Source organism: Camelina sativa, chromosome 11, assembly GCF_030686135.1.
Source record: "Camelina sativa cultivar CO46 ecotype springtype chromosome 11, ASM3068613v1".
In the NCBI taxonomy this organism is placed as follows: domain Eukaryota; kingdom Viridiplantae; phylum Streptophyta; class Magnoliopsida; order Brassicales; family Brassicaceae; genus Camelina; species Camelina sativa.
Window position 1 is genome coordinate 38928547 of NC_141890.1, and position 24109 is coordinate 38952655.

Consider the following 24109-nt stretch of genomic DNA (forward strand, 5'->3'; position numbering starts at 1 on the left):
GCCGTTCATAGTTGGTGGAATGATTTGTCTGGTTAATTCCGTTAACGAACGAAATCTCAGCCTGCTAACTAGCTAGTGGAGACATCCCTTCACGTCCGGCTTCTTAGAGGGACTATGAATAAACAAAAAAATAATATATGTATTTTGAAAAGTATAATCTGTGTGTGACTGTATGTATTGTCGGGTGGTTGTATTGTAAAGTCCTTCCAAAGTAAGTCGAATAAGATCTCTCTCTTCGGATTACTTTAAAATACAATGAAATAAGTTTTCTGTCATTTCTGGAATTAGTAGAAACTCGGACGGCTTAAGTTGGTTGACGTACGTTGAGCCAAATTCTAATGACGTATCTTTTGTTCAATGCTGATCCAGATCATTCAAGGTTATCAAAAGAAATATTTCTTTACGATTTATGATCAATTGATCATTTAAGAAGAGTTTTATGACTTTAACTTTATGTTGATATAAATAAATAAGGGATGATTCATTATTTGTATCCACCATCTTGACCATTCCTATCTTTTAGAAAGGTGGCACCATGACATAACCCGAAAAAAGTCCTATCGACTCGACTAACTAAGAATTTATTTTTTGGTTAGCTCTCCAACGGCCGAATCCATCCTTCACAAGTTCCCTGAGTTCACAACCGTCGAAAAAATTCCAACCCTATAATAGAATTCTAAAACCCATCCCCAACATATATAATTATATACCATAAACAAATGTAAAATGGAAAAGTAGAACTAGTGTGTGTTTGGAAAGGGAATTCTATGCTTTCTACCCCTAAGAGCTAAGACAAAAAATACAAAGATTATAAAAAATGATGACAAAGAGACAAAAGCAAACCAAAAAAGAGGATTTAGGATTGTAAATAAAATTTCCAAAATCAACGCTCCTTTTTGTTCCCGCTTTAACTTTTCCCACTCTCAAATCATTTTACCTTTGGATTCAAGCCTCTTCACCTTTTTACTTTTTTTCTTTTGTCATCTCTTATTAAACTTACCCACTTACCTTCACTAGCTAATTACCATTGTTAACTTCTTTAAATCTTTGATTCATTATTTTCTCCTCCCAACTTTGTAGAGAATCTTTTGTTAATCCAAAGGAGGAAACGGTGGCTAAATTCACGTTTGACAATGTTGATTGAAAAAGGTTTGATCTTGAAATTTCAAAAGAGGGAAAAAAGTAAAGGAGAAATATTTGGAGAGACACAAGAAGTGAGTCAAGGGACCCAGCAACACAAAGACAAAGACAAAAACTTTGGATTTTGCCAAATACTATGATTAATGCTCATTCAACACTCCCATTACCATATCCATCATCATCATCACTCTCTCTCTCTCTCTCTCTCTGGTTTTGGAAATTTCCTGAGAAAGAAAACAAGAACTTAACTACCATCACCAAACTAATCCATCTCCATCTTCTTCTCTCTCTGGTTTCTTGAACATAATACTGCTTCATGGACAAGCATCATCATCAGCATCTTCTGTTACAGCATCATCAACATCTCCATCATCACCAGAAACTCTCTCTTGCTAAATCTTCCCGACAAAGCTGTAGTGAATGGTATGTTCTGTCCTCTTTGTTCTCTTGATGAGTTCTGTAACTAATTGAAACACTTTTTATGTTTCTCTGAACAAGACAACTAGTGTCTTAATTTTCAATGGCTCTGTCTCAATCTTGCTAATGATGTTCTTTCCTGTAACTTCTCAGGATCTTTCGAGACGTTCCAAGTGATATAACTATAGAAGTTAATGGAGGAAACTTTCCTCTGCATAAGGTATATTCACACTTAGAAGAACACAACCTTTGTTTCTTTCTTAAGTAAACCGTTATTGAACCAATGTTTTGATTCTCCATTTCTCCAGTTCCCTTTAGTCTCTAGAAGTGGAAGGATCCGGAGAATAGTTGCAGAACATAGAGATTCAGATATCTCCAAAGTGGAGCTTCTTAATCTACCAGGAGGAGCAGAGACGTTCGAACTAGCAGCCAAATTCTGTTATGGGATCAACTTCGAGATCACTTCTTCGAACGTTGCTCAGCTCTTTTGCGTCTCTGATTACCTCGAGATGACGGAAGAGTATTCCAAAGACAACTTGGCTTCAAGAACAGAGGAGTATCTTGATAGCATTGTATGCAAGAACCTTGAGATGTGTGTTCAAGTTCTGAAACAATCCGAGAATCTTCTCCCTCTTGCAGACGAACTCAATATCATAGGTAGATGCATTGATGCCATTGCCTCCAAGGCCTGCGCTGAGCAGATTGCTTCGAGTTTTTCACGGTTGGAGTATAGTAGCTCAGGGAGGCTTCATATGAGCAGGCAAGTAAAGAACACTAGTGGCGACGGAGGAGATTGGTGGATCGAAGATCTTTCGGTTCTTAGGATTGATTTGTACCAGAGAGTGTTGAATGCGATGAAGTGTCGTGGCGTGCGTCCAGAGAGTATAGGAGCTTCTTTGGTTAGTTACGCTGAGGGAGAACTGACAAAGAGATCTGAACATGAACAAACCATTGTTGAGACAATTGTTACGCTTTTGCCTGTCGAAAACCTTGTGGTTCCAATCAGTTTCCTCTTTGGGTTACTGAGAAGAGCAGTGATTCTTGATACTTCACTTTCCTGCAGGCTTGACCTAGAGAGAAGGATCGGTTCTCAGCTCGATATGGCAACTTTAGACGATCTCTTGATCCCGTCTTTTCGTCACGCAGGAGACACTTTGTTTGACATAGACACGGTTCACAGAATCTTGGTAAATTTCTCGCAGCAAGGAGGAGATGATAGTGAGGATGAAGAGTCTGTGTTTGAATGCGATAGTCCACATTCGCCTTCACAAACGGTTATGTTTAAAGTTGCAAAGCTTGTAGACAGTTATCTTGCTGAGATTGCTCCCGATGCTAACCTTGACCTTTCTAAGTTCTTGCTCATCGCAGAAGCCTTACCCCCTCATGCTCGTACTCTTCATGATGGCTTATACCGCGCCATTGATCTCTATCTTAAGGTAACTTTTCTATTAGAAATATTCACTTTTCTTGTTTGTACAATATAATTATGTTAGTTTTATGCTCTCAGGCACATCAAGGGTTATCAGATTCAGACAAGAAGAAGCTGTCGAAACTTATCGACTTCCAGAAGCTCTCACAAGAGGCTGGAGCACATGCAGCACAAAACGAGCGGCTTCCTCTGCAGTCGATAGTTCAAGTTCTCTATTTTGAGCAACTGAAGCTTCGAGGCTCCTTGTGCTCGTCTTACTCAGACGAAGAGCCAAAGCCAAAACAGCAGCAACAACAGTCATGGAGAATCAATAGTGGAGCTCTCAGTGCAGCAATGTCGCCCAAAGACAACTATGCCTCTCTGAGGAGAGAAAACCGGGAACTGAAGCTCGAGTTAACAAGGTTGAGAATGAGACTCAACGACCTAGAGAAAGAACATATCTGCATGAAGAGAGATATGCAGAGGTCTCATTCACGCAAATTCATGAGCAGTTTCTCAAAGAAAATGGGAAAACTTAGCTTCTTTGGGCATAGTTCTTCGAGAGGATCAAGCTCTCCATCAAAGCAGTCTTTCAGAACAGATTCAAAGGTGATGGAGAGAACTTGTGCAAGCACAGATTAGCTCAGTTTTTTTTAATCATTTTCTCTTACCTGTTGCTGCTTTTGTTAAGTGAGTGCAAAGACAAGACTTTGAGATTAGTGTGTGAATGAGTGAGTGATATTCTCAATTATTGAGTTCAAGACCTTGTAAATGGATTTGATGATACCGATATAAGACAACAAAGATAGATGACTTAAAATCAAAGGTCTCTCAGTTGATTGCGAAAGAGAATATAATGATGTCTTACAAGACAGACAGAGATAGATAGACAAAGGAGTTTTAACCAGAAGGAAGTAATCACTTATGCCACAACTCAAATTCTTCAAGAAGAAGGAGTCTTGGTCTTGGTGTAATACCGAATGCCAAAAGCCAAGCCTAAGATAAGAAGAGGAACAAGGAACTGAAGGAGCTTAATGAAAAAATCGGAGCTCTTATCCTGAGTAGCCTCAGCATTCTTGGAAGTAGGAGCAACAAACTTAGCTTTAACAGGGACAGTAGCTGTGTCAATATCACCCACATAGTACTCATCTAGCATAGCTTTTGCAGTAGAACTGTGTCCGACATCCTCAAAATCATCGGTTGCGTCTTTCCCTGGGAAATACCAACAACAACACATTCTTGTAAAACACAAAAAACTATCTATCAGGCTATGAGCAAAAAAACACGCAAGATCTGTAATGTATTCTTACCTGTAGAAGTCAAGATAACCTCATCACCACCAGGATGATCATCCAAGAACTTTGTCACATCATAAACCTATACAACCATCAAAAAAAACGAAACACACCCAAAAAAAAAAAAAAAAAAAAAAATGTAAACTTTGTCATCATAGTCCATAATTCAACACAATCAGAGACATAAATCAAATGGGGTTTTTTTTTCTTATCAACAGATACAAGATCAAACAGAGACATGAAAGTGACCTACTTAAGCAGCGCTAACTATCACAAATTCAAATACGAATCTCGCAAAATAAGATAAGATCTAGTGATCTAAACCCAAAATTGTTTAACATATAGTATTAAAATCCAAGTTTACATATTTTTCAGAATCTCGGATCCAACGAACAAAAAGATGCAAAATCATCGGATCAGAACAAGGATGGAGTAGAAGAAGGAAGAGACCTTGCCGTCGATGACGATCCAACAGTCTTTGGAGCTACTGTGCTCAGAAACCTCCGACAAGGTGAAAACTTTGCCGTCCCCGCCCATTCTCCGATGATATGAAGAAGGTTCACAGAGAGGTGAATGATTTTTTTTTTTTTTTTTTTTAATTTTGGAATCTGATTATGGGATCTTTCTTCTTTCACCAACCGTCTCTAAAGGTAAAAGTGTTGTGATCTCATCTTAGATGGGGTCGCCAATAAATCAAATCAATGGACATTAATTAGCACTTAATAAAAATAATCCGTTTTCCGCGTGTCATATATAAAAATTGTTACTTGTTAGTAGTATTTTAACTAACGTGAATGCTAAAAAAATTAGTATGTTCCTACTTCCTACCAAAAAAATAAAAATAATAGTATGTTATTTATATGATAGTTTAATTTCTAGAATTTTCTTTTAAAGAAAATTAAAAAAAAATAATGATAAATACATGAAATGATCACCTTAAAAGTGAAAACGATTAATATATTATGGTAAGGGATGATTAACTGAAGGGAAACTATAGATTCATTTCTAGAATTTTGCTGATGTTTGGAACACTCCAAGAGTTAAATACGAAGTGAAATAACTATATATTCAACATATTTTGATAAGGTATGATTGATGGATCGGAAGGTGAAAATCCGTCAAGAAAAATCTCGAGTTAGATCTCAAATTGACGGGTTAGTGTGAGTAAATAAAAATCAACAGAGTTCCAACCCGTCAACAGAGTATATACAACAACAAAAAAGAACTCTGTTGATCTTTTATCAAATGCGGTAAATAAAAATGAGATCAACATAGTTCTTTTTTGTTGTTGTATATACTCTATCTGACTTTCATTGATGTATCTTTCTTTGGTAATAAGAGTGTGCTGTGCTTGATGGAGGTAGACTATGGAAAGGTGAGCCCAAAATTAAGCTTCTATGATCCATTTCGGTGCAAGTTGTCAAAACGGTACTGTCCACGTGATATGGTTGGAATTACATGTAATGGCAGCAGAAAATTACTATACTGTATATATAATATATACGCCCCATCAACAACTTGTAACATGTGATGTTTAATGCTTAATAACGAGGGGGTGGGACATTTGAACCTAACAAACCAACCAACCTAGCCCAAACCGATTAAACATAAATCCATGCATAAACCCATATCAATAACCAAAATAAATCTACTTGTGTTTAATGGAGTGTGAAAAAATATATTATGGATTGAAGCATATTACCATTGTACCTAACATAGTCTTTACACATTTGTTATTTGTAAAACCAAATTGTAAAGGGTCGAAATTCGTGATGCTTTTGTCAAATAAAACCTGTTATTCTGCGGGTTGAAATTCATATACTTTTTGGTTAACAAAAAAATTCATATACTTTCAATGCATGCTTTGGTGGCTCACATTGCGAGGCGCCGAGGCCTATGGGTAGTGTTCAACGAGAGAAGAAGAAAACTAAACATAACAAACTAATAAAGACATTGGTTTTGAAGGATGAAGCCACAAGTTAGAGAAGAAGAAACGAAAAGACAAAATGGCTTTCGTAATCAGTGCTCCTCCTTTTTGGCTTTTATCAACCAAATAATTAAAAGAGTCAAACAAAACATTGAACAAGCTGAATTCAGATACCCCAAGTGGTGCCATTGGTCACAGAGGTGATGATGTAAGCGAATCTATGTGTCCCAAAACATTATTTGTATAGTCAGCGAGCCCGTGATCAAACAAGAATCCGTGTACATATATATATGTATGTATGTATGTATAAATAATGTATGTATTGTAACGTTTCATGCATTCACTTTTTCACTTCAAGAGATTAAAGAAAACAAAGAACAATGATTGGTTTCTAGATAAGATGTCACAGTTTTCAATTTTTCATCCCATTGGTTTTGCCAGTTTCCAAGAGACGTTAAAAAGTCAAAACAACAGAGATATTCTCAATGAACACTGTAGCATATACATTTTTTTTTTGGGTCAGTTTCTGTTTAAAACTCTCTTGTACTATAATTTGGACTTTGATCTTACATTACATTACACAATATTTAATGTGTACCTCAAATATTTACACACACATTCACGTGCGTCATAATTATGGTAAAGAGAAGAAAAGGGACCAATCTTGTGTAGTTTAGTTCTGGGCAGATAACCGGAACCGAATGGACCGAACCGAACCGAACCGAATATTTCGGTTTCGGTTCGGGTTCGGATAAGGGGTAATAACCGATTGGATAGTATATTAGATATCCATGGATATCGGTTCGGTTCGGATATTACCCGATATCCATTCGGTTATCCGAAAATAACAGATCACATTAATAGCCCACTAATATTTATATATGTATAAGTCCAATACACCAAAGCCCATTAGGAATTTTGATAATATATCTCGTTAAGCCCACCATAAACATATCTATTATGTAATCTAAATAATCCTAAACGCCTAAACCTAATATCTTGCTTCCCTCTTCGCCGCGCCGACAACAACAAGAAGTGAAGAACGAAGGCAGAGAGTTGGTTTTGTTTTCACTTATCTGATCTTCTCTTTCGTCGATTCTTTGGTTGTATTCAAGGTAATTATCACTCAATGTCGTGAACTCGTGATTGTTTATAAAGTTTCTCATTTTCATAGATTCAATTCATTAAGGTTATTGTTTATATATTTATAATTTTGTAGATTTTCGTAGGCTCGATTATAAATCTATACTTATGATTAGTTATGATGCATATAGTGACTTTTTTGTTGTTGTTTGCATATCTCGATTGTGTAGATGCCTATTTCGTCCTGCCAAGAAAACTTTGTGGATGGAGAAGAAGATGAAGTTATGGGTGAGGGTGAGGAGGATTATATAAATGTTGAAGATGATGAAACCGGTTGCAAGAGGAAAGCCAAAACAAGAGCTACTGGGTCTACTTCCCAAGTAGAAATGAAAACAAGGTCTCCGGTGTGGGCTCATTTTACAAGGCTGCCAGATAATAGAAACAGATGCAAGTGCAACTATTGTTGTCAAGGGTTGAAGTGTGCGACCACTTCAGGAACTTCAAATTTGGCCAAACATCTTACAACATGCAAGTCATACATCGCTTGGAAGCAAAGATCGACTCAGCAAAATTTGAATAGCGGTAGTGGAGTTTCTACTGGGAACATGCAAGTGGGCAACTTGCACAAATGGTTGCTGATATTGAAGAGCAAGATCAACTTGAAAAAGGTAACACATCCAGATTTTAAGTTTACCAATTGTCTGCCTTTTGTCTTGTTGTCAATGTTTAAAAGCTTAATGATTATATGTTTTTCATTGTGTAGAGTTTCAGTTCGCAAGTGAAGAACAAGGCAATTAAACAAACACACGACAATGACTCATGTACCTTTTTTAGTATTCCTTCTTTTTAAGAACCGAGTATATTATTATGTATTCTGACTTTGTGATCTAATATATTTCAGGCAGTAGGAGAAAAAAAGAAGTTGCAGATGGAAGAACTACCAGTTTGATTCTACTACTTTTCAAATCTCAAACTCTAAACCTTATTCTCCTTTAATCTCTTTAACTCTTTCTACCTTTTGAAACTTGATATCTGATAACATGTTCTTATTGTTGGGATTGTTTTGAATGATTGTAACTTTTGAACTATTGTACTTGTAGTTTCGGATAATTTTGGGTGTTATTTAGTAGGTTTGTATATTTAAGAACCAAACCCATTAATAACCGAAATTTTCGGTTCTGGTTCGGTTCTTATATCAACTATCCAAACCAACCCGAACCGAATGAGTACCGAACCGGAACCGATCCGATTAGATTCGGTTCTCTTATGGATAGTAAATTCAATATCCAAAATACCCGATACCCGAATGGATATACCCGAACCCGAACCGAATACCCGAACGCCCAGGACTAGTGTAGTTGAACGAAAAGGATATGATTCAGATTTTGCACCTACCAAAATACACACGTGAACCTCCCAATTGGGTCTTACTTCTTCTGCATCTGAATCATTTTTTCTTCACTATATGCCAAGCTTTAACATTTTCACACACATCCCCATCAATCATCATTACATATAGTTTTGAATAAATATGAGAGAGAGAAAGAAAAAACACAAACATTTGAAAGAAAACAGATGAGAAAAACTCACTAGGCATCTGAGATTAGTAGTACAAATGGTGTAAGGTTTCAGGTCGGTCCCTAAGCTACTTTCAAACTTGTTCTCTAACCACATTATTACTTAAGATTACATGATTTTTCGATGTTTGGTTAGTCTGTTAATTCCATCACATTCTTACTTCACACCATATTTTTTGGAGCTGCTTCCTCTTCAACTTCATGGAATGACTTGTACCCATTCGTAGCGTCCGCTGAGGGGGACATCATTCACAATGTCGAAGTTGTACCTGAACATTTTCAAAAACACATGAGTGTTCATTCTCATCCTAATGACACACAACAAAATAAAAGAACAAGCTTACTTCTCAATGAATAGCCTCTGTTGCTGCTGCTCTGCAAAGGCAAAGAACTCCTCCAGTTCACTAGTGGTTGGTATCGTGCTATCCCGGTCCCTTGTGTACTCTTTGGTTGGTGTGCGCATCGACCTTGTGCTAGACCCTGGTGTAACCATGATCTCATGATCCCCAACAAAGTTACAAGGCGTGCTCTCCCTTGTGCTGCAGAAAAAAAGAATCAGACAAGTAACTTCAATAACATTATCACCACAAAAGACACACAATCGAATCAAGAGTTGAACCAAAGCTAAACATTCAGAAGATAAAAAAGAGGCTTGATTTAAGAAAACAACAAAAAAAGGTGGAGACTTTCTGAGTAATATGGTCCCATCAGATATTGCTACTGCAATAAATAACAAAGAGAAGGCAAAAAAAAAAAAAAAAAACCATTGTCAACTAGCGAGGGACAATAGCCCCAAAAAAAACAGAGTATCCTACAAAAGTATTCTCCAAGTATGCAAAAACCACTAGGCCCCATGAACATGACACCACAGTACTTGAATTACACTTATGAGGAAAGTCTCAATTCTCATATGATCTTACATATTAAAAGCTTCTGACCCTTTATACAACAACCCACTTTTTATAAAAAAACGAAAACCATGTTTTAAACAAAGAACTAAATCTCAGAATCATATCACTTCCAATGCCATTAGCCCATTAACAAAAGGTCTATTAACCAACCAAATGAAATGCAAAATAACAGGGTACAAAAATGTTATAAAGACGATAAATTGATAACCTCTGCAATGAGGTACAACGTTGGGACAGACAACAATAACTCTAAAATGTCTAACCAACCACCAAAAGAGACTCATACGGGTGAAGCAGTAATAGCAAATATCCAGTACATCACAAGAGAGTAACCAAAACCAAACCAATTAGGGTAACATAAAAGACCTATTTCTTTCCTTGTACTAAGCAAAACCATTGATTTTGAGGCAAACAACAAAAGCTTCAGAGAAACCTTTCACATTTGAGCAAAACTCCTATGTAAGACTTAAAAACTAAAATTGAGACAGAACACAACACACCAAATCGAATTGGTAAGAAGATAAAAATTAGGGCACCAAAAAAGAAAAAGAGAAGACGAACGAACCTGTGTCTAGATTCAAAATCGAGGCTGTTCTCTCCACAAGAGACTTGGGCACTCACGGAATTATCAAAAAATTCATCTCCATTACAGCTCTGAGCTACAGGAACCGAGTTAACCGAGTCAACGCGAGGCTCTTTGATTCCCGATTTATGAACTCTCGGTCTCGGAGGCTGTTGTCTCGGTTCAATCAGCGAAGAGGGTTTCTCGAGACGGCGGCTACGGAGCTGAAGGTAACAAGAAGAGTCGTCGGGTAGAGCTGAATCGGAGGCGGAGGAGTTGAGCCGCTTCAAAGCTAGGGTTTTGGCGGCCCTGGTGCGAACACCCATAGATGTAGGCTCGGTGACCTCCATGACGCCAATTTTGCCGGTAGTTTTGGATTTTTTCATGTATTTCCCCATTTTTGGAGTGGGAAAGCTTCAAAGCGGAAAGAGAAAATTGGGAGGGAAAAGCTTTGAGGAAGGAAAAGAAGAGGGAAAGTGAGAAAAAATGGGAAAAAAAAGCTTTTCGGGTTTTTTTTTGTGTTGTTTGTGTGGGGTTAAAAATATAAATAAAAGCAAAAGAGAATAAAAATTATTATTTTTTAAATAACCCCTCAAATTAATCATTATCAGATATAGTACACGACATAGCATTTGTTGGTTGTTATTTGCTGGATACTAAATTAGTAAAAGTTCTCTTGTGTAATTTGTATTTCTTGTTAAATAATTTGCTAGATAACATTTTGGGAAAATTGAAAACAAAGGATCCTTTTCCAAACTTTTGTCCATCTATACTATATTTGTGTAGGTTTGGTTATATAGGTTTTATTATGCTTTTTTTATCCAGTTTTACCTTCATTGTTAAAAAATCAAAATAAAAAAAATATAAATATATTTTGAAAGTGTATTTATTTCCGACAATAAGATAATAAAATAGGAAACTTAAACCTCTAATTGATTGAGAGACTTCTATAACCATCAAAACCCTTTTTTGTTTCTCCCCTTTTACCAAGTCGTAAAAAAAAAAAATATCGGTGACATTCAACATCAAACATACTTTGCTCTATTTCGTAGTCTTCTGAAACCATCACCTTCAACTCTTCAAAAGACGTAGTGGGTTGCAAAGTAAGTAATCTCGCACGTTTTTCTTCATCATCAATAAATCTCCACTCTTTGTTGGCATTCAATCTCCATACACCACAAGTAACATAGATTTGCATCATAATCAGTAAATGAAAATTTTGTGGAAGGTAGAAGAGAGGGAAAACAACCGATCACGTTAGGTTAAATCATGTCGAATGTCAATTTTTTCTGTACTTGTCTTTCTTCTAAATAATTAAGAATACACATTCTAAAATATATTAGAACATATCTAAACAATAAATACAAAATCTTAACCATAAATTAAGATTATTCAAAAAATATTCACTTTCCTTATTTAATTTTTTTTTCTATTTCTATGGTATTCTAAGTTTTACAGATTATAAATTCTAAAATGTCTATGATATATCTTCTACTTCTTTTAGTATACAGGGTAAAACGTGGAAAATATATTCTGAATTGATGTAGAATGAAGAAAAATGTAAAATACATATTCTTAATTTTGTAGAAGATACAAAATTCAGGTTCTGAAGTTTTTAGAACAATTTTTCCGTCTAAACTTCGTTGAACATGTACAAACTGTAGAATGAATAATCTAAATGTTTCAGAACTTGAAAAATCGTAGAAAGTCTTTTCGGAATAATTTAGACCAGAAATCATCAATTTACAAACTGATTTTTGACACCTAAAACATTTTTTTTCAAATTTTTTTTTACACAATTGTATACTAACATGAGTTTTCTGTTTGTTTTTTGGTTTAAACTCCTAAAAACTTCACTATATCTATTAGTAGAGGTATTTTTGTCACAATTGACAATTTTTTAGAAAAGTATATATGGACAAACGTTTGGAAAAACCTCCTTTATTTCCAATTTTCCCTAACATTTTTATTAGGGGTGGACATTTTAACCGAACCAAACCGAACCGACCGACCCAACCGAACCCAAACCGATCCAAACCAAACCCAAATACACATTCAAACCATTTGGTTATGTTTTTCATTAACCCGAACGGTTCGGTTCGGTTTGGTTTAAAACCGAACCGAACCGATAACCCAATGTGCTTTTTAATTAATACTACCATAATTTGTAAATATGTAATATTCTCACTAACCCACGATTACTTCCTCTCGCACATGTATGATTTTTTTATTTTCTATAATTTTCTAACTAATGAATTAATGTAGAATTAGGTTTAATGGTCTCTAATTAGGTTCTAATTATTTTCAAGATTAGTTACGTGCTGCACTTCGTTCATAAGCAATGAAGTCTCTTGATAATCTAGAGGAAGAGAACAAGTTTATGGATTCACTTGAAGAAGGTAGATTTACTTTATTTTTTAATATACGACAACCATTTTATATAGAGTTACTCAAAATAACACTAATTAGTTATTCAAAATTAAATCATAAATTCAAAATACTAAACTCTACACCTCAAAAACTATACCATAAATGTGAAATTGAGAATCCAAACCTAAAAAAAAAAATTCTAAAAATTAATTTTAAATATTTTAATGTGTTAAATAATGCAATTTTTTGAAAATTTTTAAATGTATGCTATAATTGTCAAAAAAAACTTGTTTTAGTGCTATTTTAGGATATCTCTTTTTTCTTTTGGTACTTGATAGAATTTAATCCTGCATCTCAGCCTGAGAACCAGAGGCACACGTCTAAGTAAACGATCAGTGGGAGAAGAAAAAGATTATTCTATATAGAGGTAGGGACTAAGGATCTTTCTTTTCTATATATTAGTTATATAAGGTCCTAGTGCTTTTCTGTTTTCGTTTAGTTTGTAATTGTATTGTTTGTTTATGTTTTCTTTTGGCTCTGTTCTTAATAATTTATAAACGTTATTGACTTGTTGCAGATAATTGATGATATCGATTATGGGTGATGATGGGTCATGGAAGATTGTTATGTTACCTTGCTGTTGGTGGTTTTTATCATTTTTCTTTTCTACTAAACTTCCAGTTATTAGGCATTTGATTTGAATATGATTGGTTTTGTTTAGATTTTTCTTTTCATGATTTATTTGAATTATTCAACTTATAATTTGTTGCGTATTTTAGAATATCAAAAGACAATGAATTTATTTGGTAGTGTTACATTGATTAATTTTTTTTAAACCGAACTAAAACCGATCCGATTCATACCGAACCGAGCATAAACCGATCTGAACACAAACCAAACCAAACTAACTTTAGTTGAGTTTGGTTAAAGTTTTATGAAAACCGAATAAACCGAACCAAACTGAACCCAAACCGAACCCAAACTTTAACCGAAGTGCTCACCCCTAATTTTTATGGTGTTGCTTTTTTTTTTTGGTTTCTCAAATAACACGTTCATATTATTTTTTAAAACATAACGTTATGGATTTTTGGGTTGTTTTAATTTTGAGTTGACATAAATGTCATCACAATTTGTATGAACTGATAATAAAGATTTTTTTTTTGTATGAACCGAATTTTAATTGAAATTAAACACATTGATTGAATGTTCATTCTGAGTAGAAATATTTAAAATAATAAATCTAAAATTAGTTTTGAGTTAACTTTAAAATCTTAACTAATGAAAAATGTAAAAAAAAAAAACAAAACAAAATGAACCTATTTTCACAAAAATGGTCAAAAAGTTTAAGAAACCTTTTTAAGAGAAAGACAATTCTTGGGTTTACCCTCCTTTCTTATTCGCCTCCTCTTAGTTAAGGAAACAAATTATTGATTAAGGAAACAAATTCTGTATATCACTTAATTTTAAAATTATTAGTTCTAAACATTATATTATAGTTTTAAATTATAACTTCTAAACCCAAATCACTCTTTTTATAAACCCAAAATTAAATATAATTTTCTTTAATTGTAAAATCTAAACCCTAGCCACTATTTTATAAACCCAACCCGACATATAATTTTGCTTAATTTTAAAATCTAAACCCTAACCACTCTTTTGTAAACTCAAACCGACATATAATTTCGTTTAATTGTAAAATCTAAACCCTAAACTCTAACCACTCTTTTGTAAACCCAAACCGACATATAATTTCGTTTAATTGTAAAATCTAAACCCTAAACTCTAACGACTCTTTTGTAAACCCAAACGGACATATAATTTCGTTTAATTATAAAATCTAAACCCTAAACTCTAACCACTCTTTTGTAAACCCAAACCGATATATAATTTTGTTTAATTGTAAAAACTATACCTTAACCACTTTTTGTAAACCCAAACCGACATATGATTTCGTTTAATTGTAAAATCTAAACTCTAATCACTATTTTGTAAACCTAAACCAACATAATTTCCTTAATTAAAAATCTACAGAATTGGTTTTCTTAACTTGTTTTGTCTTTTTATTTTAATTTTGATTAATATAATAAATATGATATGACATGGCAATTTGTTGTCTTTTGATTGGTTAATTAAGAGGGGGTGAATAAGAGTAGTTAACCCCTAGGGGTGAACCCAAAAGTTTTTCTTAAGGGAATATAATGTTTGATTATTTATCATTCTTAATACCGCAACAGCTAAGGAAGCTCCGGGAACTCTGGAAACCAAAAGGGGCCATGTTTGTCATTGATTTACCACGCCAGTTCCTCATGGTCCGTTTTGAGTTAGAAGATGAATATTTGACAGCACTTACTGGTGGACCATGGCATGCGATTGGGAGTTACCTCATGGTACATGCATGGACGCCGGAGTTCGATCCTCTAGTGGATGAGATCGGGACCACACCGGTATGGATCCGTTTATCAAATATCCATGTTAGTTTTTATCATAAGGCTCTCTTAATGAGTATTGCTAAGGGGCTGGGGAAACCGGTTAAGGTGGATCTCACTACCTTGAATTTTGAGAGAGGACGTTTTGCTCGCATCTGTGTGGAAGTCAATTTGAAGAGGCCGTTGAAGGGGACAATAATGATTAATGGAGAGCGGTATTTTGTGTCATATGAAGGGTTGACAAATATTTGCTCTCTTTGTGGCATGTTTGGTCATGTTGTGCATAGCTGCCCTCGTAAGATTGTGGTACAGCCAGTGGACAAGCCGCAGCAGATTGCTGACACAAGCTTGAGTACGTCGGGTGAGAATCGTGGAGATGGGGGTTTAACGCCGGTCCGGAGGCAGAGTAGACGGTCGACTCCACCGCCGAGGATGGTTACGTTTGCGGCTGGAGAAGCTAGGGGCAATTTGGTCAATGATCGGGGGAGGACTCCAATTAATGAAGATCCTGCGAATATCACAGTTGCTAACAAATTTGGAAGCTTGAGTGATTCTCCAGTGATTTCGGGGGATATTGATCATATGGTTGATAAGGAAAACATCCATGTTTCACATCAGCTGTTTGAAGCAAGACGTGGGGTGCAAGGAAAGCCTCGGACTGGTAATGGGCCGATGCATAAAGGAAAAGGGCTTGCACTCGATGGGCCTAAGGAGAAGCGTAATGGGGGGTTTACTTCTAAGGCCTCTAATGGGCCTAATGCTAAGCCTTTATCTAATAGGCCCGTGAGAAGTTTGGTCAATGGTCCGTCGAGGAGTGACATAGAGATGTCATAGTCGGGAAAACGTTTACGAGTTGAGAGAGATGGTGTGGGTCGAACAGGCGGTTTCTTCGATGCGAGGGGACAGATTGATGGGCAGATGGCGACACAATCAGTTCAGTCGGCTGCGGGTGAGACGATGATGGTGTTGGAAGAGTCTGTTCAGCCTCAACCAACGGTGGATCTTCTGTTTAGCTTGCCGAAGGAAGATGTGGGTAGAAAGAGGGTATAACATTTTGCCCCGGTAATTCGATACTCTTATTATCAAGTTTTAATGGATTGCATACTTTGGAATTGATGGGGGGCAAACAAACCCAATTTCTGGAGGGCTATTTGATATATGCTGAAACGATTTAAGACTGATGTGCTAGCACTATTCGAGACCCACGCGAGTGGTGATCGAGCGCAGAGGATATGTCAGGGGCTTGGTTTTGATAAGTTTATCAGGGTCGATTCAACGGGCCAGAGTGGTGGAATATGGCTTTTATGGCGGTCAGCGGTTGGTGATGTCGAGATTGTGAAGACATCTGATCAATTTATCTATGCTAGAATGGAGAAGGACGGAGGAAGTGTTCATCTTTTCGTGGTGTATGCTGCCCCATCAGTTACTAGGCGAAGTGGCCTATGGGACGAGCTTCGTAACGAAATTCAGAACATATCTGAGCCCATCATTGTTGGAGGAGATTTTAATACCATCGTGAGATTGGATGAGCGATCCGGGGGAAATGGATCATTATCCGCGGTTTCACTGACTTTTGGTGACTAGATGAATGATCTCTCCTTAATCGATATAGGTTTCAAGGGAAGTAAATTTACTTGGAGAAGGGGACGAGAGGAGAGGACATATGTGGCTAAACGGCTTGATCGGGTGTTATGTTGTGCGAATACGCATTTAAAGTGGCAAGAGGCAACAGTTACGCATCTACCTTTCTTCTCATCGGATCATGCTCCGCTTTACCTCCAGTTGAGTCCGGTGGTGAAGGGGGACCCACAAAGGCGACCTTTTTGCTTTGAAGTGGCTTGGATGCAGCATGAGAGCTTTAAGGACCTTTTGGTTACTTCTTGGGACAATGGGGTTTTCACTCTAGTGGCTTTGAGAACTTTGCAGAGGAAGTTGAAGCGGTGGAACGCAGATGTGTTTGGAGACGTTCAGCGTAAGAAGGAGTTACTTCTAGCAGAATTGAAAGGGGTGGAGGACCAGCTTGAGCTGCAGCAGTCGAATGCTTTCTTGGTTAGGGAAATGGAGCTATAAAAGGAGTTTGATGTGGTTTTGGAGCAGGAGGAGATGATTTGGTTCCAAAAGTCTAGGGAGAAGTTGATTGCTCTAGGTGACCGGAACACCAAGTACTTTCATACGTCTACAATTATTAGATGACGTCGAAACTGCATTGAAATGCTTAAGGATGAAAATGGTCAGTGGATATCGGATCCACGAGCTCTTGAGGAAATGGTTGTAGCCTACTATCGTCGCCTATATTCATTGGATGATGTTGACCAGATTGTCGGGAAACTCCCTGCTGAGGGGTTTATGCCTCTCTCGGGGTCAGATTTGCGACTTTTGGATAAGCCGTTTTCTCAAGTGGAGGTTGAAGCGGCAATAAGAAGTATGGGCAAGTATAAGGTTCCGGGCCCTGATGGCTTCCAGCCGGTTTTTACCAGGAGAGTTGGGATGTGGTTGGGGAGTCAGTTAGTAGGTTTGTCTTACACTTTTTTGAGTCAGGAGTGTTGCCAAAACACACAAATGATGCTTTGGTGGTCCTAATTGCTAAGGTTTTGAAGCCGGAGAGAGTGATGCAGTTTAGGCCGATAAGTCTCTGTGATGTTTTGTTTAAAACTATTACAAAGACCATGGTAACACGTTTGAAGAGTTTGATGCCTTTGTTGATAGGACCAGTTCAGTCGAGTTTCATCCCTGGCAGGCTCAGTACAGACAATATTGTTATTGTTCAGGAAGCAGTGCAGTCTATGCGACGCAAGAAAGGCAGGAAGGGGTGGATGATACTTAAGTTAGATCTTAAGAAAGCATATGATAGAGTTAGATGAGATTTCCTGTAAGACAGCTTACGGGTAGCTAGGTTCCCGGAAAAATGGATTGGCTGGATTATGTCTTGTGTCTCGGGACCTTCGATGAGCTTGTTACTGAATGGGGAGAAAACTGTAGATTTTCAACCAGCACGAGGTCTGAGACAAGGGGATCTCTTGTCCCCTTATCTCTTTGTCCTATGTTTTGAGAGGCTTTGTCATTAGATTACTAAGTCGATTGAGTCTAAGGAGTGGAAACCAATCTCTTTATCGCGGGGAGGACCAAGGCTATCTCATATTTGCTTCGCGGATGACCTTATATTATTTGCAGAAGCTTATGTTGCTCAGATACGAGTCATAAGGAGAGTGTTGGAAACTTTTGTGTGTCTTCAGGGCAGAACGTAAGTCTGGAAAAGTCTCATATCTTTTTCTCGGGGAATGTGAGTCGTGATCTGGGGAGAATGATCAATGAGGATAGTGGGATAAAGTGTACCAAAAATCTTGGCAAGTACTTAAGTATGCTGGTGCTTCATAAGCGTATAAATAAGGAAACTTACAGTGATGTTTTGGAGCGTGTGTCAACCAAGTTATTTGGGTGGAAAGTACATATGTTAAGGTTAGCAGGTTGGGTTACTTTAACAAGATCGGTGCTAACCTCGATACCAGTCCATTCCATGAGTTCTATCATGCTTCCAACATCCATTTTGGTTAAGTTGTATAAGGTTTCTCGCGCGTTTATTTGGGGTAGTACAGTGGATAAGAAGAAACAACATCTTGTGATGAATAAAGCAATGATAGCTAAGCTTGGTTGGCGGATCATATATGATAAGGATAGCTTGTGGGCATGTATGCTTCAATGTAAGTATAAGGTGGGGGAGCAGTATGATAATTCCTGGGCTACAGCTAAGAGCACATGGTCTTCTACATGGCGAAGTGTAGGGGTGGGGTTGTGGGATGTTGTGTTTCCTGGGATGCAATGGGTTATTGGGGATGGGAGATCTGTTAAATTCTGGAGAAATAAGTGGCTCGAGGAGGAACCACTTATGAATGGGGCGATACGGGATATACCAGCAGACCTTGTTGACATGCGTGTTTGTGATCTTTGGATTGATGGAAAGGGTTGGGATCTGCAAAGGATGGACCGTTCATCTCGAGATTCACAATGCTTCGGTTGTTTTCTGTGGTGGTTGATACCATAACCGGAGTAAAGGACAAAGTAGCATGGGGAGCAAACGCGGATGGTTCTTTCTCTGTGACTTCTGCGTATGCCTTTTTAACCTGGGATGGTTCTCATAGGCCGCATATGGATTTTCCTATGGTTGGCTACTATACCAGAAAGGGTGAGGGTTTTCCTATGGTTGGCTACTAGTCAAGTCATTATGACGAACTCTAAGAGGCAACGACGACATTTGAGTGATTCGGGAATTTGTCAAGTTTGTAAAAGCGGAGAAGAAACTATTATGCATGTACTGCGGGATTGCCCAACGATGTCAGGTGTTTGGAATCGGTTAGTTTAACCAAGTAGGAGGGCTCTGTTCTTCAGCCAAACCTTGTTGGAATGGGTGTATGGGAATTTAGGGGACACCGGGTTGTAGTATAATGTCCCTTGGGCTACAATTTTTGGCATTGCAGTTTGGTGGGGATGGAAGTGGCGTTGTGGGAATGTGTTTGGGGAGAGGGGTAGAGTGCAGTTTGTAAAGGATGTGTCCAGTGAAGTTTATCAAGCACATTCTAAACTCTGCAATAATGGTACGCAAGCAACACGGGAGCTGCAGGGGATAGCTTGGTCTCCACCGCAAGGTGCTTGGGTGAAACTGAATACGGATGGGGCATCCCGTGGTAATCCGGGACTAGCCACCGTGGGTGGGGTCTTGCGTGATAGTGAGGGGCGTTGGATTTCCGAGTTTGCTTTCAATATAGGCTTTTGTTCTGCTCCATTGGTTGAACTCTGGGGTATCTATTACGGGTTGGTTATTTCCTGGGAGAGGCGTGTTATGTGTTTGGAGTTGGAAGTGGATTCCACACTTGTGGTTGGTTTTCTCAAGAGAGGAATACACGATACTCATCCCCTGTCATTCCTAGTGCATTTGTGCTATGGCTTACTATCGAAGGACTGGTCTGTTCATATTATCCATGTGTATAGAGAGGCGAATCGTCTTGCAGACGGATTGGCTAGCTATACATTTTCATTACCGTTTGGTTTGCAGTTGTTAGATGTTTGTCCGAGTAGCGTGTCTTCGGTTCTTACTGAGGATGCAAACGGATTTGTGTGCCCTCGACGTGTTTTTCTGTAGCTTGTACTTTCTTTTTCAATTAATTAAGGGAGCCTAGGTTCCCTCTTTCTTACAAAAAAAAAAAATTATCATTCTTAATTTTAGATTGGAATGGTTAGAGCCGGTGGAGAAAAAAAATCCGTTTGTGTACAAACCTCTTACAAATATATCATGTTCAAATATATAAGTTTTATATTAATGTAACATATGCGAACCAAAAATTGGATTTTTGGTAGGGGTGTCGATCGACACCAATATGGTGTCGGTCGACACCATTCGTAGTTGGTCAAATCGGATCGGTTTTATTTCTCCGGTTCGCGTGATTGGTTTAGGAAAGCCCTAGACTCGAGTTTATAAGGAGAACTCGACGTCTTCCACTTCTTTTAGCTGCTTTTTAACATCTCAGAGAGAAAGAAGAGAGAACAAAGTCTCTGTGAGAGTTCTTGAGGTTTTGGTGGATTCTCTGTCTTTGTAAGGTGAGTTTTCTTCTCGAAAGTGTGGATCCATGGCTAGGAGCGTGGTGGAAGCTTGTGGTGGTGCGGTTTCGTCGTTTGTTTGTGAGATCTCATTGTTTTGGCTAAGGTGAGCGCATGACCATGGTTTATCTAAGCTAAGATCTCTGTTTCTGTGATTTTGTGTGTAGTGTGGTTGTTTCTTTTAGTTGTTGTGAGTTTTTCATAGCTCCCAAGGCTTGGATTCGTTCATGGGATCGTGTGGGACAAAAAGGAGAAGCTTGGAGACAAGATTCAGAGGTTCTGTTTGAAGGAAATCGCTGCTCGGCATCGGTGTCGGTCGACACCAACGCGAGGATGACTCGCGCACTTGGCGAGCGTTGGTTGACACCATATGGAAGTGTCGGTCGACACCGTTAGGGTTTTGGGATTGTCGATCAGGTGTGGTCGATACCAATTTCTGTGTCGGTCGACACCAGATGACCAGTGTCGGTCAACACCCTTTTGCAGTGACCGGTTTATGTCGTGTTGCTTTGTGCATGTTCGTGGTTTGTTTTATTGTTGTTGTTTGTGGTATGAGAGATATTATTGCTTGTGTGTATAGCCGAGTAGATGAAATAATTGCCTCACTAAGTATTTTTGGTAATACTTATGCTTCTCTTTTGTGTTGTGGCGCAGCTAAAGGTAAAGTGTGATTGTGGGATCAATGCGATGAAGAGGAGGATGTTCTAGAGGCTCAGTTGTTTGCTCTCTGTCTTTGTTAGAATGTTAGAGTGGAATTTAGTGGTCTAGAATAAATGTTAGGAATGTTGGTTTCATTATTGGTTATGTTCTTGATTATTGTTGGAATTGACATTATGTTATTTCTTTGATGGTTATTGATTAATGGAGTTGAATTATTTGTTATCTGTTGTTGTTGATAATTGGGAGTAGATTGCTAGTGAGTATGAGATCACTAGATATTAGGTTATTAAAAAAACAAAAAAAACGGATCGGGTTGTTTCAATTAATATAATGAAATATACTAATAAGAAAAAAAAAGAGATTTGTATAGACCATCTACATAGTGGTTCATCCCAAAAATAGACTTGGTGTGACAAATTATTTTCCATCCTAAAAAGTAAAGTGGTTCAATTCATAATGTTTTAATCCGCTTTACCCGCAATATTAATTTAAAACTTCTTTATTAATTTTTTTAATTTTATTAGATAAAAAAATCATAAAACATATTGAAAAAACCATATAAAGTTAATCACAAATATTTTAAAAACTATATCAATATACCTAGTTAAATCCATTCACATATAAGAGAAAATATTTACGTAAACAGAAAATTGTTATTAACCACAACAAAAAATATTAAATCTACGTTTTTGACCATGATATGTTTTATTTTCTTTTCAAATTGACACAAATTTTATAAAAATCCGAGTCAACTAACATTCACCAAAATTCGCCTTTTTTACAATTCTTTTTATATCATTATTATGTATTTCTCTATTTAACAAAAAAAAATTACCACTACTTTAACCTAACTAAATTAACCTTTGAACGAGCGCATATTACACACAACTTTTGAAAAAATCAGTTCTCATTTATTCATATAAACTATTTAAAATTACAAAAACCAGAAAACTAATAGCACATAATATTTAACTGCATATCAAGAAATCACTAATTAAATGAATTCACATATAAGAAAAACATAATTTTTTGAAAAAGAAAGAATAAATATAAAACTTATATATTTGAACATGATATATTTGTAAGAAAATGGTATGCCTATATTTTTTTAAATTTGTGTAAACTAAAAAATCAGTAAAGCCAAATTTTAGAATGTTCATATTGAATATAAATGATATTATTTTACAAAATGAATTCTCATTTATTACATTATAAAATATATTAATCATAAAAAGTATAAGAAAAATTATTGAAACCATATAACGTTAGTAAAACATACTTTTTAAATATATATAATGTATATATATATATATATATATATATATATCAATTCACCAACAGTTATATACATTCACATATAAGAGAAAAATATTTATGTGAAGAAGAAATTATTATTATAGTGTGCCCAATAATAATATTCAACTTGTTTAAACATGGACTTGTAAAAATAATATTGAAATGCACTTTTTTCTTTCGAGTCAACTGCAATTTCACCATAAAGTGCATTTAAGATTTTGGTACATCATTGTCTTCGATTCAACAAAAGAAATATACAACCATTATTCCATATTTAAAAGTATCAATTAGATAAACGAGAGTTTTTTTTTTTCACTAAACAAGAACATCCAATAAAGCTGCTTAAAGTTTTACTCAATATAAACAATAGAGCTGTTATTTAAAGCTCCCCCAAAAACCTACAACCAAAACTTGAAATATCAAAGAAAGCTCCCACAAAAACCTATAACCGAAGCTTCCAATGAAAAAGACAAACTCCCCTAGAAACTCACACCATCTCCCCGAGCTTGAGAACATATATGTTAAAAATAGAGCTTAAATCATCTTTGACAAGGGATGATTTTGAATCAGGCGATGAACAACATCTGTGATGGTCAGAAGAGCCTGGGCAATATCCACAATAGCTTCATAATTAGCTGCTTGATCCTCTTGTCCATTTTGTGGAATTCAAATGCTCCCAAGCTGCAAAACTTCAACATCTTAATCCGACTCATCTTGAGATACATTCGCTGATTCTGAAAAAATCTTTTTGGCCGCTTTGGGATGCTTCTTTTTGAACCACACATCGTAGGCTTCACCAATTCTCTTATCCTTCTGGTAGAATACTGGAGGAATGTATTTTACTTCCTTGAAAACTCTTGACTTTTTTTATGCTCAAGAAGACCAAAGATAATCCGAGGAAACACAATGCATCGGGATTCATTCTTCTGAAACGAACAAAGCTCCATCATTTGCTCAAACACCAACTTACCAACGTCAATCCGAATACCATGAAACATTTTATAAATCAACCAAGCTCTTTGTTTTGAGATATAACTCCGATTAGAAGCAGGAAAACAGTTAGAAGAATCAATACGAAACAAAGCTCCAATCCAATTTCTGGTATTAAGCTTTTCCCAAACAAGCTTATTCTCTTCACTCAAGGTGTCAACAATCTTTTCTAATCTAACACAATCAACATTTGCATCAGCTTTGACTTCATCGTTTGTTAGAGGAGCGAATATCAGATAATTGTTGATAGCCGAAGGAGAAAATCATACATGTGTTCTCAGACAAACACTTTGACTCCCTTATCAGTTTTCTTGCTAGGTAAATGTGCATAAAAGTCACACACAATCTCCTTCTCATAACTTGCTAAGCCTGACACAATTGCTTCTAGATTACCATTCTTAATCAATGCCAAATAACCCCATTTATCTTCATGTTCAAAATCAACCACTTGTTCTTCT

The 24109-nt window shown here is 36.8% G+C and overlaps 5 protein-coding genes across 6 annotated transcripts; 3 read left to right on the plus strand and 2 right to left on the minus strand.

The window, feature by feature from the left end:
- The first annotated feature begins 1019 nt into the window (after positions 1-1019).
- LOC104760859 (BTB/POZ domain-containing protein At5g48800) lies at positions 1020-3785 on the plus strand. 2 transcript variants are annotated; one of them, XM_087473967.1, is made up of 5 exons: positions 1024-1563; positions 1711-1777; positions 1866-2831; positions 2926-2993; positions 3065-3785. In XM_087473967.1, exons 1-5 carry the CDS (start codon positions 1457-1459, stop codon positions 3186-3188), a joined length of 1332 nt encoding a protein of 443 aa, XP_087330093.1. In that variant the 5' UTR covers positions 1024-1456; the 3' UTR covers positions 3189-3785. The 2 variants fall into 2 exon arrangements, with proteins under 2 accessions (XP_010482146.2, XP_087330093.1); XM_010483844.3 differs by having other exon boundaries at positions 1020-1563; positions 1866-2993.
- Positions 3758-4984, minus strand: LOC104725364 (cytochrome B5). Its single transcript, XM_010444028.3, has 3 exons — positions 4711-4984; positions 4276-4342; positions 3758-4177 (listed from the first exon to the last, which is right to left on the minus strand). The coding sequence occupies exons 1-3, from the start codon at positions 4795-4797 to the stop codon at positions 3909-3911; spliced, it is 423 nt and encodes a 140-aa protein (XP_010442330.1). The 5' UTR covers positions 4798-4984; the 3' UTR covers positions 3758-3908.
- Positions 4985-8736: 3752 nt separating this feature from the next.
- Positions 8737-10831, minus strand: ICK6 (inhibitor/interactor with cyclin-dependent kinase). The gene is made up of 3 exons (XM_087471857.1): positions 10324-10831; positions 9192-9386; positions 8737-9116 (listed from the first exon to the last, which is right to left on the minus strand). Exons 1-3 carry the CDS (start codon positions 10716-10718, stop codon positions 9047-9049), a joined length of 660 nt encoding a protein of 219 aa, XP_087327983.1. The 5' UTR covers positions 10719-10831; the 3' UTR covers positions 8737-9046.
- A 4132-nt stretch (positions 10832-14963) lies between these two features.
- On the plus strand, positions 14964-15950 carry LOC147935146 (uncharacterized). The gene has a single exon (XM_087472876.1). The coding sequence runs from the start codon at positions 14964-14966 to the stop codon at positions 15948-15950; it is 987 nt and encodes a 328-aa protein (XP_087329002.1).
- Positions 15951-16700: 750 nt separating this feature from the next.
- Positions 16701-17186, plus strand: LOC104728708 (uncharacterized). The gene has a single exon (XM_010447656.1). It carries the CDS (start codon positions 16701-16703, stop codon positions 17184-17186), a length of 486 nt encoding a protein of 161 aa, XP_010445958.1.
- Positions 17187-24109: the final 6923 nt, after the last annotated feature.